Genomic DNA, 23,886 nt, shown 5'->3' with positions numbered 1-23,886 from the left:
TAGCCTAAATGAAGATTCAGTATATATATATATATATATATATATATATATATATATATATATATATATATATATATATATATATATATATATATATATATATAGTATACTTTATATAGTAACACTTAAGGAAGAACTATAACAAACTGGAACTATGTTAGGATGTATATATATGCAGTATATATACTGTACATATGTATTTACAATACAAAATAATATTTTAAGTGCAATTAAAAAAAAAAAAAATAGCAATAAACCACCATTCACTGTTCTATGGTTATTTGTTAGACACAGCTGGATTACATTAATCTTGCAGTAATATTCAAGATACGAAATCTGTGCTGTGATCCAATGTTGTAACAATTTAGACTCATTAAATCTATAGATATTCTAAGAGATAAGAGCTATTCTAAGTATAAGTGAGTTCTACATATCAGTAGAACACTATCTTTAAGACTTTGGCTCAGAGCTGGGTGCCCATTGATTGGACCACACTGGCTACCCCTTTTATCTTGTCCATGCAACAGTCAGACAGCCAGTAAATAAAACCTGAAATCTACAACTGGATTTCTTTTCATTTTTCCATTATAAAAGTTTCCAATATTAAAAGAATAGAAAAGCGTAATAAAGCATATTGAAAGCTTAGGTAAACACTGCAAAGCCCAGACAGGTATGGTATAGTATATTAAGAAACACGGCAAACTATATTAGACTATGATAAATGGATAGTATAGCCATTGGAAAAGCATGGGGAAGCTGTAGAATTACTGTGCACATGTACAGTGGTAAACTGGTAAAATGTACAAGGGTAAACACAGCCTAATCTGTCTAAATGCTGTTTAACACGTGTTTTCTTAATAAGTACTGTATTGGTGTTTTACTACATCCTGCTGACATGTCATTTTAACAGATTTCTTGCTTTTTATTTTGTATTTCTGTATACACAAATATGGTTTGGGGAATGTTTTGTCCACAAATAAACATACACAACCTCTTACGAATGAAAGCAATCAACTAGACAGTTCAATACAACTGGCAAAGATGCATGATGGATGTGTTTTATATACTGTGGGTAAAAAGTTACACAGTCAGCAAACTCATGTTTTCTTCTTTGTCCGATGTGGAGGTTTCTGAAAATTGACATAAATGTCCTCTTTGTTTTGACGACTTGGGGGTTTTGTCATTCTGTCATAGACAGCTGCATGTTCGTAGTTGTTTATTTGCTAAAAGAAGAATATGAATAACACATGTAAATGAAGTGTTCATCATTATTACTCTTTATACATGCGTTAATGTAATTTGTAGACTTGTAGACATGGATTGATACTGGTAGATAACAGCACTTGTATTAATTCAACTATACAATACTACCAGAAGTACAAAATACGTTTACCCGTCTTTTTGGAACATCTAGCTTGGCTCTATTTCTCATTCTTTTCTTCCGCCTCCTGCAAGAAAAGAAACAAAATATTTCCGGTTGTTATTTGTATCTGGTTATGAATTACATTTTAACATCTTATTGCCCTTGACAAGCTTTTCTCTATTCCTCATACGACTTCAAGCAGTGAGAGGGGAAGACTACTATTGGAAAGGGAATGAAAGCCTATTCTTAAGCTTTATTAGTCATCTGGCTCCTCATGTGACCTTTGCATAAACTCTGAATCTGTTAATTGTTTTTCTTTTATTGACCTTATTTTAGATTCAGTTGCACTTAATAAAATATACAGTATGTCAAGCAAAATGAAAAAATCTGAATATAGTGAAATAAAAAAATAATAAAAAAATGTTTTTAAATAAACCAGTCCATAAATAAGTTTTTGCTTTTATACTATGTGAAATAGTTTTTTAAATATTGTTATACTAGTGGGGTCTAGTGTATGTGACAATCTCCTGTGTTTTCGACTGTATGTATTGGTTGTGTTTTATGTTGAAAACTCCAAGCACTCCCTCCTCCTCAGTCTCTAAAGTTGTTACATTTGTGTGGCAGGAAGGAGCCTGGCTATATAAACTCGAAGCGGGAGTATTCGCACGCTCCGATTCCCAGCTGTGTTAGGGAGAGGTACTGCTGGACTGTGCTACTGTGGGAGTGTACTAAACGAAGGGCCCTAGTGACAGGGACAGACCCTGCAGTGCTGACTACAACCTCTGTACTGTTGCTTTATTTAGTTAATAAACCGTATGACTTGTTTCAGTTAAACTGTCTGAGTCAGTGCCTTATTTCCCACCGCCTAATAAAACAAGCCTTGGTCTCCATCCACCCTCCAACGATCTGAGAGACTCGCGCAGCGACCTGCCCGGGGTAAACCAGCGAGTAAGCTGACCAAGATGGACAGGCAAGAGGTAACAATATTAATACATTTCAATGAAATGTGTAGAGACTTGCCTTTTCTGACACACCACCACTATAGCAATGATGGTCACTGTGAAAACAACCAACCCGCCAGCTCCAGCTCCAACATAGATGAGTATTATTTTCATAAACTCATTTATTTCTGTAATAATAACGAGACAATGCAAATATAAAAGTATGTATGTATCTGGATTGTGTACATTAAGAGTAAGAAATACAAATAATGCAAATACAGGGTTGGCCAAAAATTGCTTAACTTAGTCATTTTTTTAGGTTATAGTATAAAAAATGTTCATCACGCATGTCAAAACAAGGACAACAATTTGACATTTGATGCAATAAAACAACAATTCCTAAGTTGCACAATTTTTGGCCCATCATGAAGTTTTAGACTTATAGATTATAAGTCGATTATACTGAAAAATGTTATTGGCACAGCTGAGATTCATATGCCGATCTACAGTGTTCAAAAGGCATTACAGCTGCATACGTGGACCTTTACTTATACAAATGCAATAAATTATGACTGTACCTTATCAATAAAATGCAATACTACCTTATGCTAATTAACTTACTGGGACTACACATATTGTTTATTATTTTTGCATATGAATAACTAATTCCACTCAAATAAATAACCTTGGAGTAGTTGAAAGACAAATAATTTTATTTAAATGTGCCAGTGCAGTGAACTTCGTTTCAAGAGAAACTGCATTTCTAGACCATTTTATGCAAATAAATATTTTTGGAATATATATTTTTTTATATTCACTTGCACTAAATGGGCAACATAAATATAGCTTATAAGCAATTTCTTTCACTTTTATATGGTTGGTTCCAATGATGCCATATACTGACATTTGTCCCACATAACCCCATAGGCAGATAGATATAATGCATCCGCTGAATTCTAGCATCTGATTTATATTTCCTTCACTGAGCAAGACTGCCACATATCTATGTCTACGTGTGGAACGGAAGAGAGACTGTGTGACAAAGTGTCTGACTCACTGGAGATTCAATCTTAACGCCTTTATGTTAATTCACACTTACATCTACAGTTTATTCTTACCTTTTCTCACACTCAAAGATATAGTTGTTGTGTGGTTTCCCCGGTCAGTGCTGAAGTGACACCGGTAAACCCCTTCATCGTTAATGCTTATATTCATCAACAGCAGGTTGATATTTAGTGCTCTGCTGCAGTTTACCAGTGTCCGTTCTTCATAATCGGGTCCAATGATTTTTCCATCAGGGAAACTGCAGAGAGCTATTGTGTCTTTATGTTTCTCTCCAATCCTTTCAATGGTCACACGGTAAACGGTTCCATTCAGAAAATAGTGGCATCTTAGCATGAAATGATGACCTTTCTCTACTAGCTCATCAGAATCAGGCTTCCTGTTATCAAATCCATCTGGAAATAAAGTAATTCAGGGGTTCATTTTGACCTAACCGCTCTTCAAAATACTGAATTGTCTAGCAAAAGAAAGCAAAACACTTCAAAGTGTAAAGATATACAGAATAATACAATAGTTCCCTTTTAAGACCATGCATTTAAATCCTGTGTATTGGCAGGTGTAAAACCCATCATACAGTTAAAATAAGAAATAGTAATATGTTATTAGATTTAATAAATACATTAGTTTTCTATTTAGATGTTTTAATGCAATTCTGCTTCAACTACAATTAAATACATCATTATTTTTCTCTATATTTCTCTTGTTATTTCTTGTTTTTTTAACACATAGATTAATCTGCTGTATATTCATTTTTGGAAACAGATTACAGAGTCTTTACCCTGTTTCTCCTGCAAAATCAGTGTACTGCTGCACTAAGCTAATTTTAAATCCATAGAATCAGAAACTAAATGTCCAATAAAGATAAATAAAATACAATACATTGTCAGTGTTCTGCTTATTCATATTCATACCTACACTATACAGTCATTCTAGAGGATGCTAATGATCATTCAATGTTTGTGTCTGGGGAGGGGTTAGTAATCCAATTGTATTTATATGAGATTTAAATTAAATCAAATGGTGATAAAAGAAAACAAGAGAAAATAAAATAGTGCTTAAGTGAAATAGAGAGGGGAAGTGGGAGAGTTATTTGAAAGTTGAGTAATCGTGTCTGTCATGAGCTGGGCTATCAGCTTTTGCTCTGCTGGTTTTACTTGTCAGATTGACTTTGTGGTTATGAATAAAAATATATCAAAGCTAAATTAAACTATATTGGAAAAATACTGTCAGGTATTTATAAAGAAAATATTAATATTACGAATAAAACAATAAGATGTGATAAAAAAAAATGTAGCCAAAGTACCTTAAACAAGGAAAAACGAGAAGATAAAAACTTAAGGAACAGGCACAGAATCAGAATCACTTTCTGTTCACAGTTTTTTTTTTTAAACTGAACTACACTTTGAACTATTTACAATGCCCTCTCGCATTAACAATGTTGCTATAATGAAAAGTTGTCAATAGCCTGTAAATGGCAAGCCAACTGGTTGCTTAAAATGGACACTTATAATATTTAAATTACTTAAAATAATATAACTTGTGTAGATGATGCCAAGAAATCATATATTAATTAGTCTTAATTGAACTTGTTAGGACAGGAGTGTGGAGAATCTTTAAGGTAAGCAAACGAGCCAGGCTTATTAGCATTGTGGTTTAGATGCCAGTATGTGTCCAGTCTTTGGCCTGTTACATTAACATGTTTTAATCCTCTAACAATAAATAGGTACTCAATATAATGGTTTGTAATTAATGCAAGCAAACATGCCCCTATTTTTAAATATATTTTTTTAGTGTTAAGTTGGATTTATGAACTGCTGCAAATTTGAAAAATTTGACAAGTAATCCAATATTTTCTTAGTGAATGTAATTGTTCACTTAAAAGTAACTTTTTGATTTATTTTAAAAGTAAAAAGCTTTCAGGTTGAATAAAATTAAATCAACTGAGAAAGTACAGTACTTGTATTGCTTTAAATGGTTATTGCATACCCAAATTACCGTTGACTGACCAAGACTGTTTTAACAAATCTTTTCCCCAAAACCTGAAAACCTAGCAATTACCAGATCTGTGACCATAGCTGAATCCTTCCTCTCTCTATTTCTGTTTTGTATTTATTTGTTACCTCCACAAGGACTTGTTGGTTTTGCTACTCATTTACAACTAGGGATTTTAAATGTTTACTGAAAAATACCTTACCTGAATTCTCCACCAGGAGATGTTTTGTCCATGATCCTTTTGGAAATGTTTGTATAGAGCATTGATAAAGACCTAGATCTTCAGCTGAGGCATTTATGATAGTGATGCTCCCATCCATTGACGATGAATTAAGGAACACAATTCTTCCTTCGTATTTGTTGAATAATTTCAAGCCATGTTGTTTATGATAAACAGCAACCAGTTCTTTTTTAGAGTCTGACTTTCTTTCCCAGTTAATCTGGCTCAGATTACCTGACCAAGGGCACTCGCATTTCAATGTTAGGTTTTGCTCCATCTTTACAGTTGTGTCTGCTGTCAATGTTGCACCTGAAATACAGAAACAACAATCTGAGCAAATCCATATGATGATGTGGTACTTTACTTACAGTATGTATATAACGAGGAAAGGTAACATACAGTACCATTGCGGTTTACTTGCCCTCCCCCTCCCAAACAAAAAGGCAGTATATCAGTGTCCATTATTTCAATAAGTATTCAACCCCCCCACATTAATATTTGGTGATCCAACTGTGCTCACTGGGATATCCAAACACTTGGATATCATTTTGTACCCTTTCCCTAATCTATGCATTTGTATTACTTTATCTCTAACATCTGTAGAATGCTCTTTGGTCTTCATCTTCCTTCAGATTCACAGCCTGACCAATGATCCTTCAAAAGTGGGGTTTTTATCCAGAAAATGTGACAGCAACTTTAATGGTTCACAGGTGGAGGCCAATGGTAAGGTAACTGTGTCCTCGTTAGGGCAATTTCTTTCATCGGTGTAAACTGGGAGCTTCCACAGCACAGGGGTTGAATACTTATGCAAGCAAGATATTTCAGTTTTTTAATTTTTCTTAAAAATATTTCCCAACATAAAACCATTGTCACCTTACAATAATTGATTTTGAGTTTCAGTGTTTTAAAATAAAATATCAAACAGAACGAAATTTCAATGTACCATTTGTAATTCAGTAATTACATCTAGCCTAGCTACTGAGTCAACTCTTTGAAATGTACATTGTGACATTGCAACTCGAGCCACCACTGAAACATCTTTTAAAATGTAACAAAGAGGCAATGTGGTCCAGTGGTTAAAAGCCAGGGCTTATAACCAGAAGGTCACTGGTTCAAATCCTACCTCTGCCACTGACTGACTCACTGTGTGACCCTGAGCAAGTTACTTAACCTCTTTTTGCTCCATCCTGCGGATGAGATGTTAAATCAATGTCCTATTGTGAGTGACTCTGCATGTAATGCACAGTTCACAGCCTATCTCTGTAAAGCGCTTTGTGATGGTGGCCCACTGTGAAAGGCACTATATAAAAATAAAGATATTATTTACAAACTTCTGCTGGAAACAAGTCATTTAAATGATCTGTGTTGGCTGCAAAAAAGTAAAAGTAACAAGCAGACCAAATAGATTTTTTAAAAACAACCTTGAATGGCAAATTCACCAACATTTTTGAGTTGTGTAAACCTTTAAAACTTATGTTGACACATTAATTAAAATGACCGTGTAATTCCCATAGCCTATTTTTCTGCCTCTAATCCCAAAATGTTAAACACAAGAGTTAACTGCAAACCTGAAATGACAAAACCAAGGCTTTTGTGTTTTTCTTTATACACAGCGTACATGTCTAGTAGTATGTGGAAATGTCATTGTACAATATGAGGAATTTGGTTGGCCCTGTTGCCATAGTAACCAAATGCACGGCATTGATGCCGGACTGTGTACAGATAATAATTCAGCTGCTCAGAGCAGCTCGGTGAAAGAACACGCTTAATGGCATGCTCAGTTCCGCTCCCTCAGAGTGGATTTCATCGGTGATCTGAACAATTCTCGCTCCGAACCGCTCAGTTACTTAACACACCCACTGTAGCGCTGATTCTACTTGATAAAAGTATGAAATGAACAGGGGAGGTGAAGAGTAATGTCAAATACTGTAAGGAAAATAAAATGCATATTTTCCACGGTAGGCAGTCAAATACAGGATTTCCGTGAAATTCTTGATATCATGAATTTTTCGAGCCCTAGTTATACCCACTCACAAGTCTCAAAGTCAGCAACCACCGCGTTCATAATTAGACAGACATGCATGTATTCTCTCGCTATTAAAAATACAACACACACAAAGTATTCCATTGGTTTGTTTATGCCCGCGCCGATATCCTCTGAAAACAAGCCCTGACAGCCCCATAAGAATTGTACTTTTTAACTATTAGACAAAATATTTACAGAATAGTTAAAACTGCTTGCTGCTATAAGCATGATTCATTTTATTATTACTAATCACGTTTTTATTTACAATGAAGGGAACATAATACATGTTTTCATTATAAGCATTTGGGCGATACAGTTCCCTTCATTGTAAATAAAAACGGGATTTGGTATAATTTAATTAAAACGCTATTAAAAAATGAATCATGGTTATACTGCAGTTTTTAAGTGAATTTAATTGATCATTAAGCAATTAGATTTCCAATATCTTTACCAGTACATTTTCCCTATTCCATTTATTTTCCCATAAAGAATGAGCGAGGCATTTGCAAGCCTAACTTTCGTGTTTCAATCTGAAAACAAGATTGATTCGAATGGAATATAGAAACGAGTGAGAAGTGTTCGAAATCGGAGGTGATAACTTGTCATAAGACCTTTTGTATTTGCACTCAAGCCTTCATACTATAGAAACGATCCCCAGGTCTTTCAGTGAGGTCCTCAGTTTTTTGGGCACACAAAGATGTGGACTGGATGAAGACCAGAATAGAGTATCACTGCCCTAGCCTGATCTGTAGTGTCAATGCGACAGGGACAACAAATAAATATTGCATGTGATAAATGGAGAAAACTTCTGAATGAATAACATTTTTTAAAAAATATATCTATATAAGAAAAAGATTAGACATAATAAAATGATGGCTTATTATTTATAAATAAAACAAAAATACTGCAGTTGAGAGATTTGAAAGAACGTTAATTTGAAGACAGACAATAACTTGTTTTAACTGAGCCTAGGATTATACACTAACATTTTAAATTTAAGAAAATACCAAATAACAAAAAAATACAAAAAACATGGGCTATTCCGGGTTGCAATGTTAGACCATGAAAACTCTCTACACCAGCATTTCCAAAAAAACGGGTTGAGAATTGCTTAACATTTAAGAAGTTGTCTGTTGTCATCTTAGAATTACATTTTCCCTCAGAAATAAGATGTTCTGTTCCTTCTCTGTCACTTTGGGACACTTCCTGTACTATCTACATACTTTTCAAGCACAGACTGTATGCTGAAAGTATCACACATAGCACAGGAAGAACTACAGGTCTATACAGTATGCAACCCACAAGGCCTATGCTTATGATTTTGAAAACCTGTAAATGTAGTTCTATGAAATACTGTATAACCTTTAAATATTTTTTTTATTCTAAAAGGTCCCACTGTAGTGTATTTTTTTGAAAGCTAGTTGTTTGACTCAAGGCCTTATTATGCCACTGTGTTTTTTTTATGTCTTTCTCTAAAACAGCAATCTATGTCAGTTTCCTGACCCATTAGGACAGTAGGTCAAATAAAATGTATTTGTATCAAACTTAAATTTCAAATTAATCAATTAATAAACCTACCAACTACCAGTGTAGAGGCTTTTTAAAAAAAAAAAAAAAAAAAAAATTAAACAGGTTATACACATATAAAATATTCCCAATCCACAAAAGAATATAAAAGGACTGCTTTAGGTTACATAAAATAGTTTAACATGTATTCTTACATCACATTAAATTTATCTATTCTTTATTAATAATATCTATATGTAATTTAAAGAGGTTGAACAAAAAACAAAAAATAGATTCATCTTGACAATAAGTTGCAGGGATGCCACGGCAGCCAAGTTGTAGGTTTAAATCTGAAGCAAAAAACGTTCTCAAAAATTACCTATAAAACCATCATCTCATGGGGATTCACCTACTGTACTATTAGCTCTGTATCAAAGTCGGTCAGATTGTATATTAAACAGTCCATGCGGTATTGAGTTATAAATAATATTTATTCTGAACTACTTTAGAATTTTTTTGATCAGAGTATATAGTATAAATGGTAAAATAAGTGCAAATATAATAAAAGAGTGACTATAAAACCCAATATCATGATCCATACTATGCCTTTGGGACATATTTTAAAATACCATGCTTAATTATTTGGACTAGGTCCATTACACGTTTTTCTCCTATACATAGTTCGCAGCAAAACGGCACGTGAAGTAACTACATTTTGTTAATTACTTTCGGTAAGAACCCTACAAGTCACATGCTTTGTAGATCATTACAATTAAAATCACAATTATCCATTTGTTTTCCCCACATAATTTCATTTAAAAAAAACTAAATCCAGGATCAAGGAAGCTAAACGCTTACCTTGGTGTAAACGGAAAAGAATCATAACCAGCAACAGATAATCCATGATTGCAGCCTCCGTTGTTCTTTATTCAGTAGGTGTGAATACTTCAGTTGAATGGTTAGGTACTAACCAGAGTTTCCTGTTTCTGTATATTACGCAGGCTAAACAGAATAGGGCATGCAGTACAAGGAACAGTACATCAGAGCTGGATTACACAAGATCAGAAATGAAACTGTAATCAAAAGGTAAGGGCCAAGAAAAAAAAGCAATTTGATTCTTTATTTATTGTTCTCCTGACCTAAATACTGCATTTAAATGTGATTTTTCACTTATTTTAAGACAGTGGATCACATTCAAAAGTGAGTTTACCTTTTTTATAGAAATAATTCAAAACTTTTATGCTAAAATAAGTCAATCAAAAAGCTCACAGTAGATACAATGAAGTGTGCAAAGATAGTATTGAATGCTTCAGGTGAATGCTTTATCAAAATGGCCCAATACATGCTAATTTACTAAGAAAACATTCATACAAGGATTTTATGATTTATGTATTATACCGTATTTAAAACAATTGCCATATACAAGTATAACACCGTATGCAAATAAGAATGAAACTATTACAAAAAACTATGAGTACATTTCTGGGAATTTTTTTTTTTTTTTATGAGAACGCTGAAAGGTTTCCAGGGGGTGACATTACTAGATTACAAATTATTCTTTTTTTTTACTTTTTGTACTAAAATAAATTAGTATGAGTTTCCTGTGCAGTGGGTAGCTCAGCCCACTTATTTTTCCTGTTGATGATGTCTGTAATGCAAGTTGATGTCTTTCAGTACAGTGTGTCAGAACGTCTCAGAGAGTGATGCTTTGTTGCTTCACTCTCATGGAAAACCATCTATGACTTCACTGCTTCTATTCAAGAATATTTTACAGAGAAAGATGCTGTACAATGACAATGCTTCCGAGATTTAGATTTCCAAGGCTTTTTCTAGACCGGTAAGAGAAATGAGCCAAATTTAAAGCTATTCAAGGCCTTGAAAATTAGTATATAAAAATCAAGGCTTTTCAAGCTTTTCCAGGCCACTATGAACACTGGCTCTATTGTGGTCTAAAATTGTGATAACGGGGGGTGGGCGGGGGTTTTACTTCTCCAAGGTCTCGTTAAGCTGTTACACATTCACAACCACTTTTCTGCAGTAAAAAATAATATACAACATAACATTCGAGCAATAGGTTGTCTATTTTTCTAGCAATTTAGACGTTGTCACAAATAGGTAACACATCATTGATAAGGCTACAATTTCACGGGCGGAGTGCAGCAAAAAAAAAAAAAAATTCACAGGTCACCAAAAAATTCACAGGTACAAATAATGTAGTTTTATCTACATCAGCATACACAAGAGCTTTTAAATAGTACACCAAAACCAATAATATAAAGACTACTGCTTTTGACTACTGACAAGTTTAAATAGAGTACAAAACTTACAGTACATACTTCAGACTCCAACATAATTTCTGGTTGGAGTCGAGGGTCTCCGACCCTGTGCAACAAATTGGAATTACGTAATCTTGCAATGTGAGTCTTTTTTGGAAAGCCGTACAGCCTTAACAGATTATCAAACCTTTCACCTGTTATTCTAAAATACTTAAAATATCTCTAATTAATGTTTGAAATTCTCCCTTTCAGGTTCTCTGTTATTGAGAGGACAGATATACCAACAACATCCCTTTGATTTTTTTTTTTTTTTAAAAACCTCTTGTATAAGAGGTACAAACTCAGCACATCTACTTAAATGTCAATGTATCCAATTTCATAAATGCAGTCTGTATTTAAAAGTATGAACAGCTGCGATCTCTTTGTGCAGTCAAAAGGGCTGCGATGGGATGCGTCCTTTGTTCAGCAAATAGTGAAGCTAGTGGAGTTTTCCACGATTCTGAAACAGCATGTTGTAAAGAAAGCCTCTGTAAGTCGGTAAACTTCTGTTCTCCGATCAATTTGTTCTTTTGTCTTTACAGAAAACAGCTCAGTCACAATTTTTTTGTATTTTAGCTGTCACCCATTTACATGCTTGCTCACTCAGCTATCTCACTCGCGGACCTACATAGCTACACGGAAATACTGCATGCATACACAACCAAACAATTTACAGATACTCGCAGATTTGTATTTTCAGTGCATGACACACTGCAGGCAATAAAGGAAGTGCACAATCAAATGTGTTTTTACATCCATTTTCATGATTTCAGACTTTATTCAAACTCACGATTTCTGTTTACTCCATGACAAAATTGTAGCCTTAATTATTGATACACATATTTAATAAAAATATAAATTGCATCAAGATGATGCTTAAAATGCATAATTTTGGTGGATTTGTTTTTTTACATTGTGTTTGAATTTTTGCACAACCAACTAACCCAGTCTATTGCAAAATATTTCCCAGGCTCACAGCAGACAGACAGTCATGTCTCTCAGTACAAGAGGAATATATTGATGAAAAATGTCTTATTAAAAAAGGAATTTAATACCGTACAAGCCATTTACAAACAAGTATCTACTAATTTACTCTTGACAAAGTCTTTAACTATTTAAAATCTGGGTCAGGTTTTCAAGGCACTTCAGCTTATAGGAAATCATAGGGTCCTCATCGGCTCTTGTTGAATCTATAAGGAAATCAAAACAAAAACAAAACTACATCATACACTTGTGCATCATATTCATGCTTACTGCTTTTAATGAAAATGTATGTAGGGTCCATTTACATAGTTGATTCTCAGAACACATTTTTTGATTGGGAAAGTGTAAAGATTTAAAATTAATTTACATTAATTCTTAAGATTTTGGTTATGGTGGTGGCTCCTTTAATAGTCTACACAAGTTTCATGATTAGCAATCTTTATTTAATTCATCAAAACAGAATAATAAAAATGATCTTGAAATTATGCACAACTAAAACATTATGTATAGGTCTTGATATAACAAAAAAAGAAATGCCTTCATATTTTTTAATCAAACCAACAAGTCATTATTTAGAATCAGAAATTTATAGAAACAAACATCTATCCAAGAAAACATTTCAGAACAGTATCTTTCCTGCGAGCAATCGCACACAAATAAAGTGATACCTTTTTTCGCCAAGGTCAATGCCTCGTCAACTCTCCTTTTGATGGTGGGGTTCTTCAAAGTAACTTTTGCCTGTTAATAAAAATAAATAACTGAACTGCGTGTTTTAATAGTATAATTTTATTGACAATAAACATTAACATTACAATATTAAAGATCTTTCCAACAAAATGCTCTTGAAAGAAATAAAACAACTAAAGTTTCATAACCTGTAGCACGCAAATAAGTCACACTTTAATTTAATCTCAGAAGTTGTTTGTTACTTATTGTGTAGTTTTTGCAGTTTGCAAATGGGGCCTATTTAAAAGCGAAAACACACTTTGACAACAAAAGATTGTAATGGGTACGAAACAGATTACTGTAATTGCATCTTTTAAATGTTATGAGATCAAGAAATATCAAATACAGTAATCTATCATGTATCTGCCCATCACATATCCGCCATGATCAATCCCTTCAGCAATGTTAGTTTATTACTGAACAGAGAAGATTAGTTCAGAGATTGTACATCCCATCAATGTTTTCATAAACTGTGTTGTATGTGCTCCGTGCGCTACCATTGCTGGTGGTGTAACATGAGATGTTCAGTGTGTTGATATGTAAATAAATCCTGTTCGCCTGCAGAGCGCATCAGCTTCAACCTCCGTCTCGATCTCCTGCCTGTCACTCGGCAGCGAATGCACGCACCCACACGGCTACCCTGTCACAAGCATTGATACCTTGTATCTTTCTAAACAAGGGATTTAGGGGAGCTGCCTAATAAAAGCTGCATCTCAAAACAATAATTGTGTGATTACAGTAATTGTTACAGCTGTGTATTTAAAACAGAATTCATGTATTACATATCTGCCCATACTCTGGTCCCACTGCAGTCGGATATGCGATGGAATACTGTATATCATTTTGTTCTTATGACTTGCTACATTGTTTTTAATACAGTGAACCCCACTTGCACCAAAGCAGCACTGCAAAGTTAAAACATTTTAATAATCAAGTTTACCTTCTTGGATCCAGAAAACAAACTCTCTCCCGTAAACACAAACTCTAAACTAAAGAATTATACATGCTTTTTATATTCCTATAAGATATCTACCTATATCTTTGGTAGAATATGTAATTGTGCATTTGTATGTCCATTTTGTGAGCTTTAATCTGGTTTCTCAGGAGTTCTGAATTAGCTTTTGACTTCCATATTTTTTTCAGGAAACACTTCAAACTGAAAGTGTTTAATTCTCCTTTCACCACTATTCTGGGCATACAATTTGGCACACCAATGTATTTCTTAATTTTAGTTCTGCTTCAAACATTTTCCCCATACTTCTATTCATGGGTTGTGGTACATGAAGCTTTCAAAATCTTCCTGCACCATACAACCTTGAATTTTAGTTTACTTGACTTCAGGAGAAGGTTCACTGTTTCAAACGCAGACTCAGCAATAACTGAGGTGTAAAACCTTTGCCATAAAATACAGATGTGACAAAAACAATAATGTCATTGTCATTCACCCACCGCCACAGCTATGAATAGAAAATAAGAGCGACAAGCCACATGAAAAAGTCGATCACCATGACCTACAGCCACATATGCACACCGATAGAAAGATCGTCCCAGATTTGTGTTATCTTAATAACAATGTCTATTTCAAACTGCATCGCTGACAAAGGCCTACCTGCAATGTTTTCTACTTGGCACTTATTCAGTTATGATGAAGACATTCTGGACAAACTTCAGCACAATCTATAAAGAGTATCTGAATCAGGGGGTACATGAAGGCATCTGTCAGGCAGCACAGTGGATATTACTCATGTTGGTGTAGTTTTCCATGTTACTGATATTGAATTTGTAGCGGGGATAAACATTACTAACATCACAACTATCAATAATAAATTACATACAATACTCACCTTTTGAAAATTATGGAGTAAAGCCCAAAGAGCAGAGGCTCCTATTGCCTGTATGTCTGGAAAGTTACTTTCCAAACAAGCAGACAGCACTTCCACAGTTTTATCTAGGGGAACAATTATAAGGTATTACGAAGGAATTTTTTCAACATGAATTACATTTACCACAGTTTATTTATTTATTTATTTTTAAACAACAAGTAAACCAACTGAAATGGTTTGCTCTCCTCATTAGTAACAATGCAAAAAAACCCCAAAAACAATGTACAGCACTGTATAGAACGTATTTATAGTGTTTTTTGCAACTGGACGGGTTAATTAAAGCTTTTTTATTGTTTGTTTTAATGTTTTTAAACAACCTCAAAGCAAACAATGCAACTGTTAAAAGAAATACAAATTCTCTCTGAAGCTCAGTTGAGCAGCAGTGGTTGAGGAGGCAGTATCTCCTATACGAAGTGATGGATGTGCACATCCAGGCTGCGAAGTGTGTATTAATTAATTTATTTCTTGTTCTAGTTGCTCAGTCTCACTGTGTTGTTTTTTTTTTTTTTTTTAATTTAGTATTCACCAATTATTTTTATTGTTTTCTCCCCAATTTAGTAGTGTCCAATTATTTTTAGGCTCAGCTCACCGCTACCACCCCTGCGCTGACTTGGGAGGGGTGAAGACGAACACACTCTGTCCTCCGAAGAATGTGACATTAGCCGCCCGCTTTTTTTACATACTGCAGACTCACCATGCAGCCACCCAGAGCTACAGCGTCACAGAACAACGCAGCCCTAGGCAGCTTACAGGCGCCCGGCCAGACCACAGGGGTTGCTGGTGTACGGTGAGCTGAGGACACCCTCCCCCCGGACGGCGCTTGACCAATTGTCTGCCGCCCCCTGGGAGCTCCTGTCCTCAGTCGGCAAAGGAATAACTTGGACTCGAACCGGCGACGTCCAGGCTATAGGGCGCATCTTGCACTCCACGCGGAGCGCCTTTACTGGATGCGCCACTCGAAGCCCCTCACTGTGGTCTTTAATTTCACGACCGACATCCCTAGATCTAAAAGGAGTTTAATATTTGTATTATCATTGAAATCTTAGCAGCTACAGCTCTGCAAGCTCAATTGATAAAGCCTGTTTATGATCGCACTGGCTGAGGGGTAGCCCAAAGTCTTCCCAATGAAACAAAACATATATTTATATAAGCTTGAATCGCAAATGCTTTTTGTGCTATGAAGAAACTATAAAGAAAGCTTCAATAAATGCCATTGTATACGTTTTCTATTTAGTTAATTTGAAATACTTCTGTAATACAATTAAAAATGTTTTTAAGGTTATTAGATTTATTGATGTACACAATTTTTTTTTTTGATTTACAGATTTGTTCCCCTTTATTTAAAATATGCATTTTTAAATTTGTTTTATGTTTTAAATCAAAAACATAAGTCTTATGTTATTTTACTGTTTCATTTAAATTTTTTTAATGTGTGAGTGCACATCAATGTCACTGAGAAAGTAGTTCTTGTAAAAAAGAATGACATTATCATTTCACTGCTAGTGCTATGGTGGAGAAACTGTGGCTTCTACCGAGAACAACAATTTGACCTTTTACTTTCAATCTTTCTTGCGCAACATCCACATCATACAGAATCAATTAAAATAACTTCTATTCTATACAGTTAGGGTTATATATCCATGACATATAAAAATGCTAACACAGCCGTCGGAACGGCTCTGACTCACAGTCACACAACACATCCCTGCAGGTCCTGTCTTGTGCCAATTTCCCCAGTGCCGCTGTGTTTTAATTCAGTCTGACTAAAGGTGAATGGTACTTTCACATTATAATATTTAGAAACATTTTGGAAAACCAGGAATTATGGTATACAGCGCAAAATGTTAAACTTACAACTACATAGGACATCAGTAGAAGTAAATATATGTTTATAGGACTGTAGTGCGGAGTGATGTATTAAGTTTGTGTGATGAGGCGACAGCCGGTGGTCCACCAGAGATTAATCCACTCTGTCTAAAATATCGCTAGCCAAACAGTGCTCCCTCAAACCACGCAGTTGCGTAAATGCCAATAAACTAACCTTAAAGCAATGGATGTTTCATTCTTAGTTGTTATAGTGCCAGAAAACCAAAATATTAGTTCTGCTCTTCCTTAAATACCATATGATAACACACTTTTTGCAGCTGAAAGTTGCATTCCATGACTGAGGTTGGGAGCTCATTGAAATTATTACCTGTTTAAGTACAGTACCTTAACACTTTCATGCATGGGAACTTCTAGTCTTTACATGGGGCATATGGAAGACGCAAATGCCTACATGCATCACATAAGGATGCTAAACATATGCATTTTTGCTATTTTCAATATTTCATGTATGAAAGGGTTAATGGAGAATATTTTTTTTAATCTCACAAACAAAACAAAAACAAAAAAGAGAGAGAATATTTTTACCATGAGCTAGAACTTTTGGTTTATTGGCAGGACTGAAACAGATATTGTGTAGAATGAGAAGGGCGGCAGGCTTGCTGCTCCGGGATTTGTACTGCAACATCTCAGTGAGAAGATCCAAACTGCCGTGGATCTTCAATATCATCTGTTGACCATCCTCGCCAAAGGACATGTTCAGTAAAAGCTTCAACCACAGGTTGACCAGGGGGTTGATAGTTTTAGACCCAGGCTTCGACAATGACAAGGTTACAAAGTTTTGCAGGAAGTTGCTCTTTAAAATGAAGGAGATTAAGAAAGTACACATTTAGATGATCAGTTTCTATGACTATATACATTTTTAGATATGAATAGGCATAAGCAGAATAGAACGTTTTTTAAATATCCAAGGCAAACACACCCATAGCTGCTCCTTATAAAATACCTCAATACAATGATTTAATTATGCAAATAAGCATTGTAGCCAAACTCATTACGGCCTTAAATTAAATATCCCTGTGTGTAGAAAATGTATAAAGAAAGAAAGCAGTCCCATTATTGTTTATCTTTTTTATTAAAAATATGTGCTTTCCAATATTCTCTCTATAAAATGTATACTTCTGCAACATAGCATCAATAATACAGAGAGATGGCAATTGCAATATGTCCATTTTCTCTATCAGGCCAGCACATTCTTTTGCACTGAGTGGATCTGACTCATTAGGCTAGGGTGCTTTAGTATGGTCTTCTATTACTGTAGAATTAAAACAGAAGTGCTTATATTTCCACTTGCGTACCTAATTGTATAAGTTGCTGTTAAGGTCTCACATGTAGGTAGATAAAAGCCCCCTTTACATGTTCTGGGGTTTCAGAGTTTCCGGGAAACTAAGTAACAGCAGGTCAATTTTTTAGTAATAGAAGTTTTGTAGCCTGATCAAAACATTAAATTCTCTGCACAGATTAAAAATAATTCCAATCATTTACTATGAGTCCACAAAGAATCAATAATCCCCCCAACACACAGCCACTGAGTATGGTAATGTGCATTTAAAAAAACAGGGCTTGGAACAGACCAAAAAATTATTTGCTTGAAGTCAGCACAACTTTGTCATCGTGTTTTTTGGGGTTTTTTTAAGCAAAGTGAATTCTCATGCTATTCCGTTTAAAAAGCACTTTTGTCATTAGACTCAATGGCCTTACCTTCTGCATCACCCCTTTGCAGTCATGAGATATGGCAAGATTGGAAAGCAGAGCAAAGGACAACTGCTGGATACTGCTGTTCTCAGGAGACTTCTGTGAAGCCAACTTCATAATGCTGTGCACCAGTGAGTTGCTTGCTGGGCCTCTTTGAGAAGCACTCTGTCCTCCATTGCCCCAGCAAAGTGAGCCACAGGCTAAAAGAGAATTAAATTAATCAGTTTAGGCAAATCCAAATGTAATAGACATCTGCTTAGGTTCCTGTTTTGTCTTTATTTTTAGTTGGGTTGGTAGGTAGGGAAAAACACCTTTGGTCAGATATATTTTACAGGTTTAAAAGATTCTTCAAAGCTTAATTCCGAGAAACTGATTTTATTTCACCTGGTTCGAGCAATGTATTTGCACTAAAGTTGTCATCATGTTTACTGCTCACCAAACCAACATGCAAACTCCAAATTTAAATATGAATCATGGACTTTAGCTATGGTACAGGACTGCAGTGAGCAGAATTTTATTGTCTTCTACATATTATTTATTGTTTAGAAGGATCATCATTTAATTAAACATTATTTTACTTTCTACAGGCACAACATAGCTATTTCTGTTTTGTGCTTAATTGTAATGACAATGCTTCTATGCAAAGTCTGTTTTGAAAAACAGTGCATTTATCCAAGTCTTTACTTTCTATTATTTCACACTTGCAGGTATTGTAGGCAACACTTACTATAAGATCAAGTTTACATTATGTCTCCCTGTTTCAGGGCAGAAACCCTGCTGCTGTAAATAGTGTGTGTGGGGGGGAATGTAAGGTTCGCAGGGATGGGGTTAAATCTGTCCCTGCCAGCAATCACAGGTGTGTCCATTCCCCAATTAGGCCATTGGTGCTAATTGGGGAGTGGACACATGTATTATCTTACCATCATTCATCATTGTTAACTGCTGTACTTAAACATAACACCAATTACATTTCTTAGAAAAAGTGTACATGTTGAACCTCTGATAAGAATTTACCCTCATATGTACATGCAGACTTCAAGGAAACCACAATCTATAAAGACCTAATGGTGTGAACAGTGGCGCACATCCGGTCAGAAAGTGCTTTGTAGTTAACTAATGCTCCTATCACCAGATCACTGGAAACATTGTATTGTGTTTATAAATGTACAGACAAATCATCTTGTTTCTCAGATAAACCATATGACACCACATGTTTGCAGATAAATACAAATTAAGCAATGTGTTCTTATCTGGCACCTGGGACTTGTAATAGTAAAATGTAACAGCATGTTAAGAAATGACCAAAAACTGTGAAATGCAACACCTTTACGCATATTACATTTGAACACTAAAAAAAACAGGTTTTCCTGGTAAATAAACCAGGGTTCCAGACTGTGACTAAAACGGTCGCAAATGTGACAAAAGTGTTTTTTGGCAACTGCCTTTCCGGGGCTTAGACGCCGTTGGCACCTTTAACACAAAAATGCTGCCACTCCCTTCAAAAACACATATCAATATTTATGAACGTGTTAGGGTCGGTCTGTATTTAAAAAAAACAAAAACAAAAAAAAAAAAAACAGCTTATCACATGTTTTAATAAACTGAAGTGCGAGAAGGACGGTAACAAGTTGATTGAACACCATTCCAGGTGCAAGTGTTTAAGTGGTTCAATTTAATAATTAGTAACATATTTAAACATGCTTTTGTTCATATTTTACATAATTTAATGTGCACAATATGACCAGAAGCGTACTGTATATGGTAATTTAGATATGCTTGTTATAGGGATAAGTTAGATATGCTTGTTATAGGGGTAGTAAAGCACTTGAATGGTCTTGCATTTCTCTAAAATGTCTATTTTAACAAAGCTTAGTTCTATGGTTTGAGATCTTTTCAGTGCCTGCGGGTAAACCACATCCTATGACATCAAACAGACTTGTACATAAAATCCCATGACCTCACCTAGGCCTAAAATTCTGAACTTAATTTAAAAACAGATTTCTTCATAACCCCAAATTGTGATGATTTAAAAACAAACAAAAGGAAAAAGAAGAAGAAGAAAAAAAGACGCTTTACTCTGAATGAAGTGCCTCAAAAGACTCTGGTGTGTTTGGGTTGTCTTTTTTTTTTTTTTTTAAAGAAGCTTAAACTGTCTGTTATTACATTTGTGTGTTCACTTTATAATATACTCTTGTAAGACATCTGTTTTGATGTTTTTTTTAGACCTTTTTTAAATAACATTTTAAAAACATTTTGCTAAAATGTGAACTTCATTGTATACTCACCTGTGGGACAATTAGCAGTATAAACACAGAGCAACTGTAAAGCTGCTTGCATCAATACATCATCGGTTAGAAACCACGACCACAGTGCATGAACTATATTTACCAGGCGTGTGTCTGTGGCAGCAACCTATGTTTATGAAAGAAAGAAAACATGTTTACAAATACTTTTAGTGCTACCTACTTGCAAATACAAAGGGCTAACCAATACATACGAGTGAGCCAGCTCAACCTGTTTTATTTTATACTTACTTTGCATTCATCATTACGGTAAAGACAGTTTCTCAAGATCTGCATTGCCATCTTTAATTCTCTTGTAACACTCTCCTCCTGCTTAAATAAAATACAATATATTTGGAAGGTTTAATAACAATATATCCTTTTTTCTTTTAAAGCATGTTGATAGTTATTAGATTAGATGCATGTGTGACTAGGCCAAATGGGTTACATATTGCTACAAGATCCCTTATTGTAGGGATTCTTTCCTCTGTAAATAGTGAGTACTGCAGATTATCACATTGCCATTTATGCTCATTTCCTCCGTATGTTCTTGTGAACAGGCTGGCTGGTGGTGATGTCAAACCAGGAAGTAGACAGACAGCACTGGTGAGTGAAATGCACTGTTGCGCTGGTTTATTATAAATAAAAACATTTAAACAAAACAAACCATTGAGACACCAGAATAAATGGCACGTTGGCCAAAACAAACAGACACTAAACAAACACGTGAGACAAACCAAAAACAAGTAACGTGCTGATTTAGAGTCTGCATGAATAGCAATTGTGATTCTTTTCTGTACCTCACGACTCGTTCAACCCAACCCCGTGTGCACTCACTCTTTTATGCAGCTGTCTGTACCCGAGACTCGATTGCTAATCAGTCATTCAACTGAATCACGGCACAGTCTGCAAATGAACTAATTGTGCACTCCCTGTGCCACCATAGTTTGCTTTCATTGAAAGCAGTGGTAAACCTGTGTCTCATCTACAACAAATCACTTACACACTGTAGTCTGTACAAGGCGAGCAACCTCAAATGTCATTATGAAACAAATCACAACACATTTTCATCTGAATATCCTCCTGGATCAGACTTGAAGAGAAACAAGCTAGACTGTTTAAAAGCATGCTTTTACTGGTGTTCAGTAAAGAAACTGATGTAACGACTCAAGCAAGTTTTGTATGGATTATCCAGGGCCGGCGCCAAGTTTTTGTGGGCCCCGGGCAATGGACCTCCAGTGGCCCCCACCTTCACCCCCCAAATTAAATATATTTTTCTATCAAAAGGGTTTTAATCCCTCGCTAAACCGGACATGTCTGGATGGAGTTGTCCATTTAAATAAATAAAATAAAAATCATGTTATAATAAATACAGTAGTAAAATGAAATGAATACCTTTTTACTTTAGCCTACCGGTAACACAAAATTAATTACATTGCTGCATTTTACACATTACTGTACAGTGTAAAATAGTGCAATGAAGACACTAGTCAGGAAAGCAGTTCAACACAACAGGCTCTTTATTACACTCCCTTTCTCCGGAACCGACGACAAAACCCACAACCAGGTCACCGCGCTGCCTAAATACAGTCCTGACGGACCTGGTTGGAGACTAGCCGACATAAAAATAATTAACATTTGGATACATTTATTTAAATAAGGCACTGAAGATAACCGATAAAAACACAGACAGAAAACAACCAATAAACAATACAACACACACACAGTCCAGAGGCCATGCCCCTCAGGCGACAGGGCCCCACGCGATTGCCCGGTTACTGACGGCAGCCCTGGGAATATCACTCGTGCCAAACATCCTTATTCAGATGAATTAATCTTTTATTAAATTGGAGTGTTTGCGCTAGACTACAGAATGTATGTTTAAATGTTAAATTGCAGATCTAAAATTATTATATTTACATATCTTACGTCTCGTCATGAGTAGGTACTGTAATCCCTTTCACAATAAATACAGTGCATTTGTGTGATAAAGAGAGAAAGGATCAATGCTGTAAATCTCCCTCCCGACCAGAAAGGGCGCAGTTGAAGGTTGGTAGTACGCCTCCCCATAGACAGGTCAATGCGACAGTGGGTGGAAACAGGAAGTCGGCCATCTTGGTGGGGGCACGTAGCTGTCAGTACATGAGACGACTCACATGCGATGAGCTGTGGGCCAGGCAGCGACTGGTTACACCGGGGTGCCGAGCCGATTGCAGGGAGGAGTTGGGTAGAACAAAGGGGAAGCACCTATGCAAATATGACCCCCTTGCGCTGAGAACGTAACCTACGGCCAGAGTTTTGTTATGTTTTCTTCATTGCAGAGGAGTTGAGACCCAGGAACTGCCGCTACCAAGCCAACACACACCCCCGAGCACTTCCTTCACTACGCAATCAAAACACCAGCACCACGACTCCCAGGATTTAAAGAGCACTGTGGACGTGGACTGGGGATTTGTTGTATCTTTTGTTTGGGTCTACAAGCCCGCCATGTACCCCCCGATACCATCGCTGGTAGAGGGGCGGCCCTTTTTGTTATTTATTAATAAACACAGACTTTTTGGGAGAATTACTGTGTGGACAGTCCTTTTGTACAGCACACCACTCGCATCACGATCATAATTTGTCATCCACAAAGCTCTCAAAAGTACTTAATACACGCAGCGGTCATACAAAAAAACAAAACAAAAAAAAACTGCTTCTTTTATTTGAAAACCGAACATTCAGATCTTCAAGGGAGAGCCTGTCAAAAGTAGTCCTTACAAAAATGTGTTTTTTTGTGGTGTTTTTTGTGAAATCAGGGCAGTTATACACTACCGGTCAAAGGTTTTAGAACACCTTCATTTTCCCAGTTTTTATTGAAATTTACGCAGTTTAATGTCTCAATGTACTCTGAAATTAAAGCATAGAACAAATAAACAATTGGAGATAAAAAAGAAATCATGGAATCGTTTTGTTTAACAAAATTTAATCTAAATTTTTGACTCATCAAAGTAGCCACCTTTTGTAG

General features: G+C 35.5%; 2 protein-coding genes and 1 long non-coding RNA gene across 5 annotated transcripts in view; 1 reads left to right on the top strand and 2 right to left on the bottom strand.

The window, feature by feature from the left end:
- Window positions 1–112: 112 nt before the first annotated feature.
- LOC117400487 (CD226 antigen-like) lies at window positions 113–12,324 on the bottom strand. Its single transcript, XM_034000533.3, has 6 exons — window positions 9,969–12,324; window positions 5,561–5,887; window positions 3,423–3,761; window positions 2,384–2,492; window positions 1,394–1,448; window positions 113–1,223 (listed from the first exon to the last, which is right to left on the bottom strand). Exons 1-6 carry the CDS (start codon window positions 10,012–10,014, stop codon window positions 1,098–1,100), a joined length of 1,002 nt encoding a protein of 333 aa, XP_033856424.1. The 5' UTR covers window positions 10,015–12,324; the 3' UTR covers window positions 113–1,097.
- On the top strand, window positions 10,120–23,443 carry LOC117400488 (uncharacterized). The gene is made up of 3 exons (XR_004544222.3): window positions 10,120–10,196; window positions 21,440–21,485; window positions 23,201–23,443. It is a non-coding gene; the product is annotated as an uncharacterized LOC117400488 (long non-coding RNA).
- Window positions 12,458–23,886, bottom strand: part of rttn (rotatin) — a 51,683-nt gene continuing 40,254 nt past the window's right edge. For all 3 annotated transcript variants that reach the window (XM_034000529.3, XM_059023109.1, XM_059023110.1), the window contains 7 exons: window positions 21,132–21,209; window positions 20,883–21,009; window positions 18,604–18,797; window positions 17,431–17,698; window positions 14,980–15,083; window positions 13,078–13,147; window positions 12,458–12,615 (listed from right to left, as the gene is read on the bottom strand). In XM_034000529.3, coding sequence (XP_033856420.3) covers window positions 12,533–12,615; window positions 13,078–13,147; window positions 14,980–15,083; window positions 17,431–17,698; window positions 18,604–18,797; window positions 20,883–21,009; window positions 21,132–21,209 — 924 coding nt within the window. In that variant the 3' untranslated portion in view covers window positions 12,458–12,532. The remainder of the gene's footprint in view (window positions 12,616–13,077; window positions 13,148–14,979; window positions 15,084–17,430; window positions 17,699–18,603; window positions 18,798–20,882; window positions 21,010–21,131; window positions 21,210–23,886) is intronic.

This window comes from Acipenser ruthenus, chromosome 4 (assembly GCF_902713425.1).
Source record: "Acipenser ruthenus chromosome 4, fAciRut3.2 maternal haplotype, whole genome shotgun sequence".
Lineage (NCBI taxonomy): Eukaryota > Metazoa > Chordata > Actinopteri > Acipenseriformes > Acipenseridae > Acipenser > Acipenser ruthenus.
Note: the sequence above shows the minus strand (reverse complement) of the source record. Positions and strands in the feature narration are given on the sequence as shown.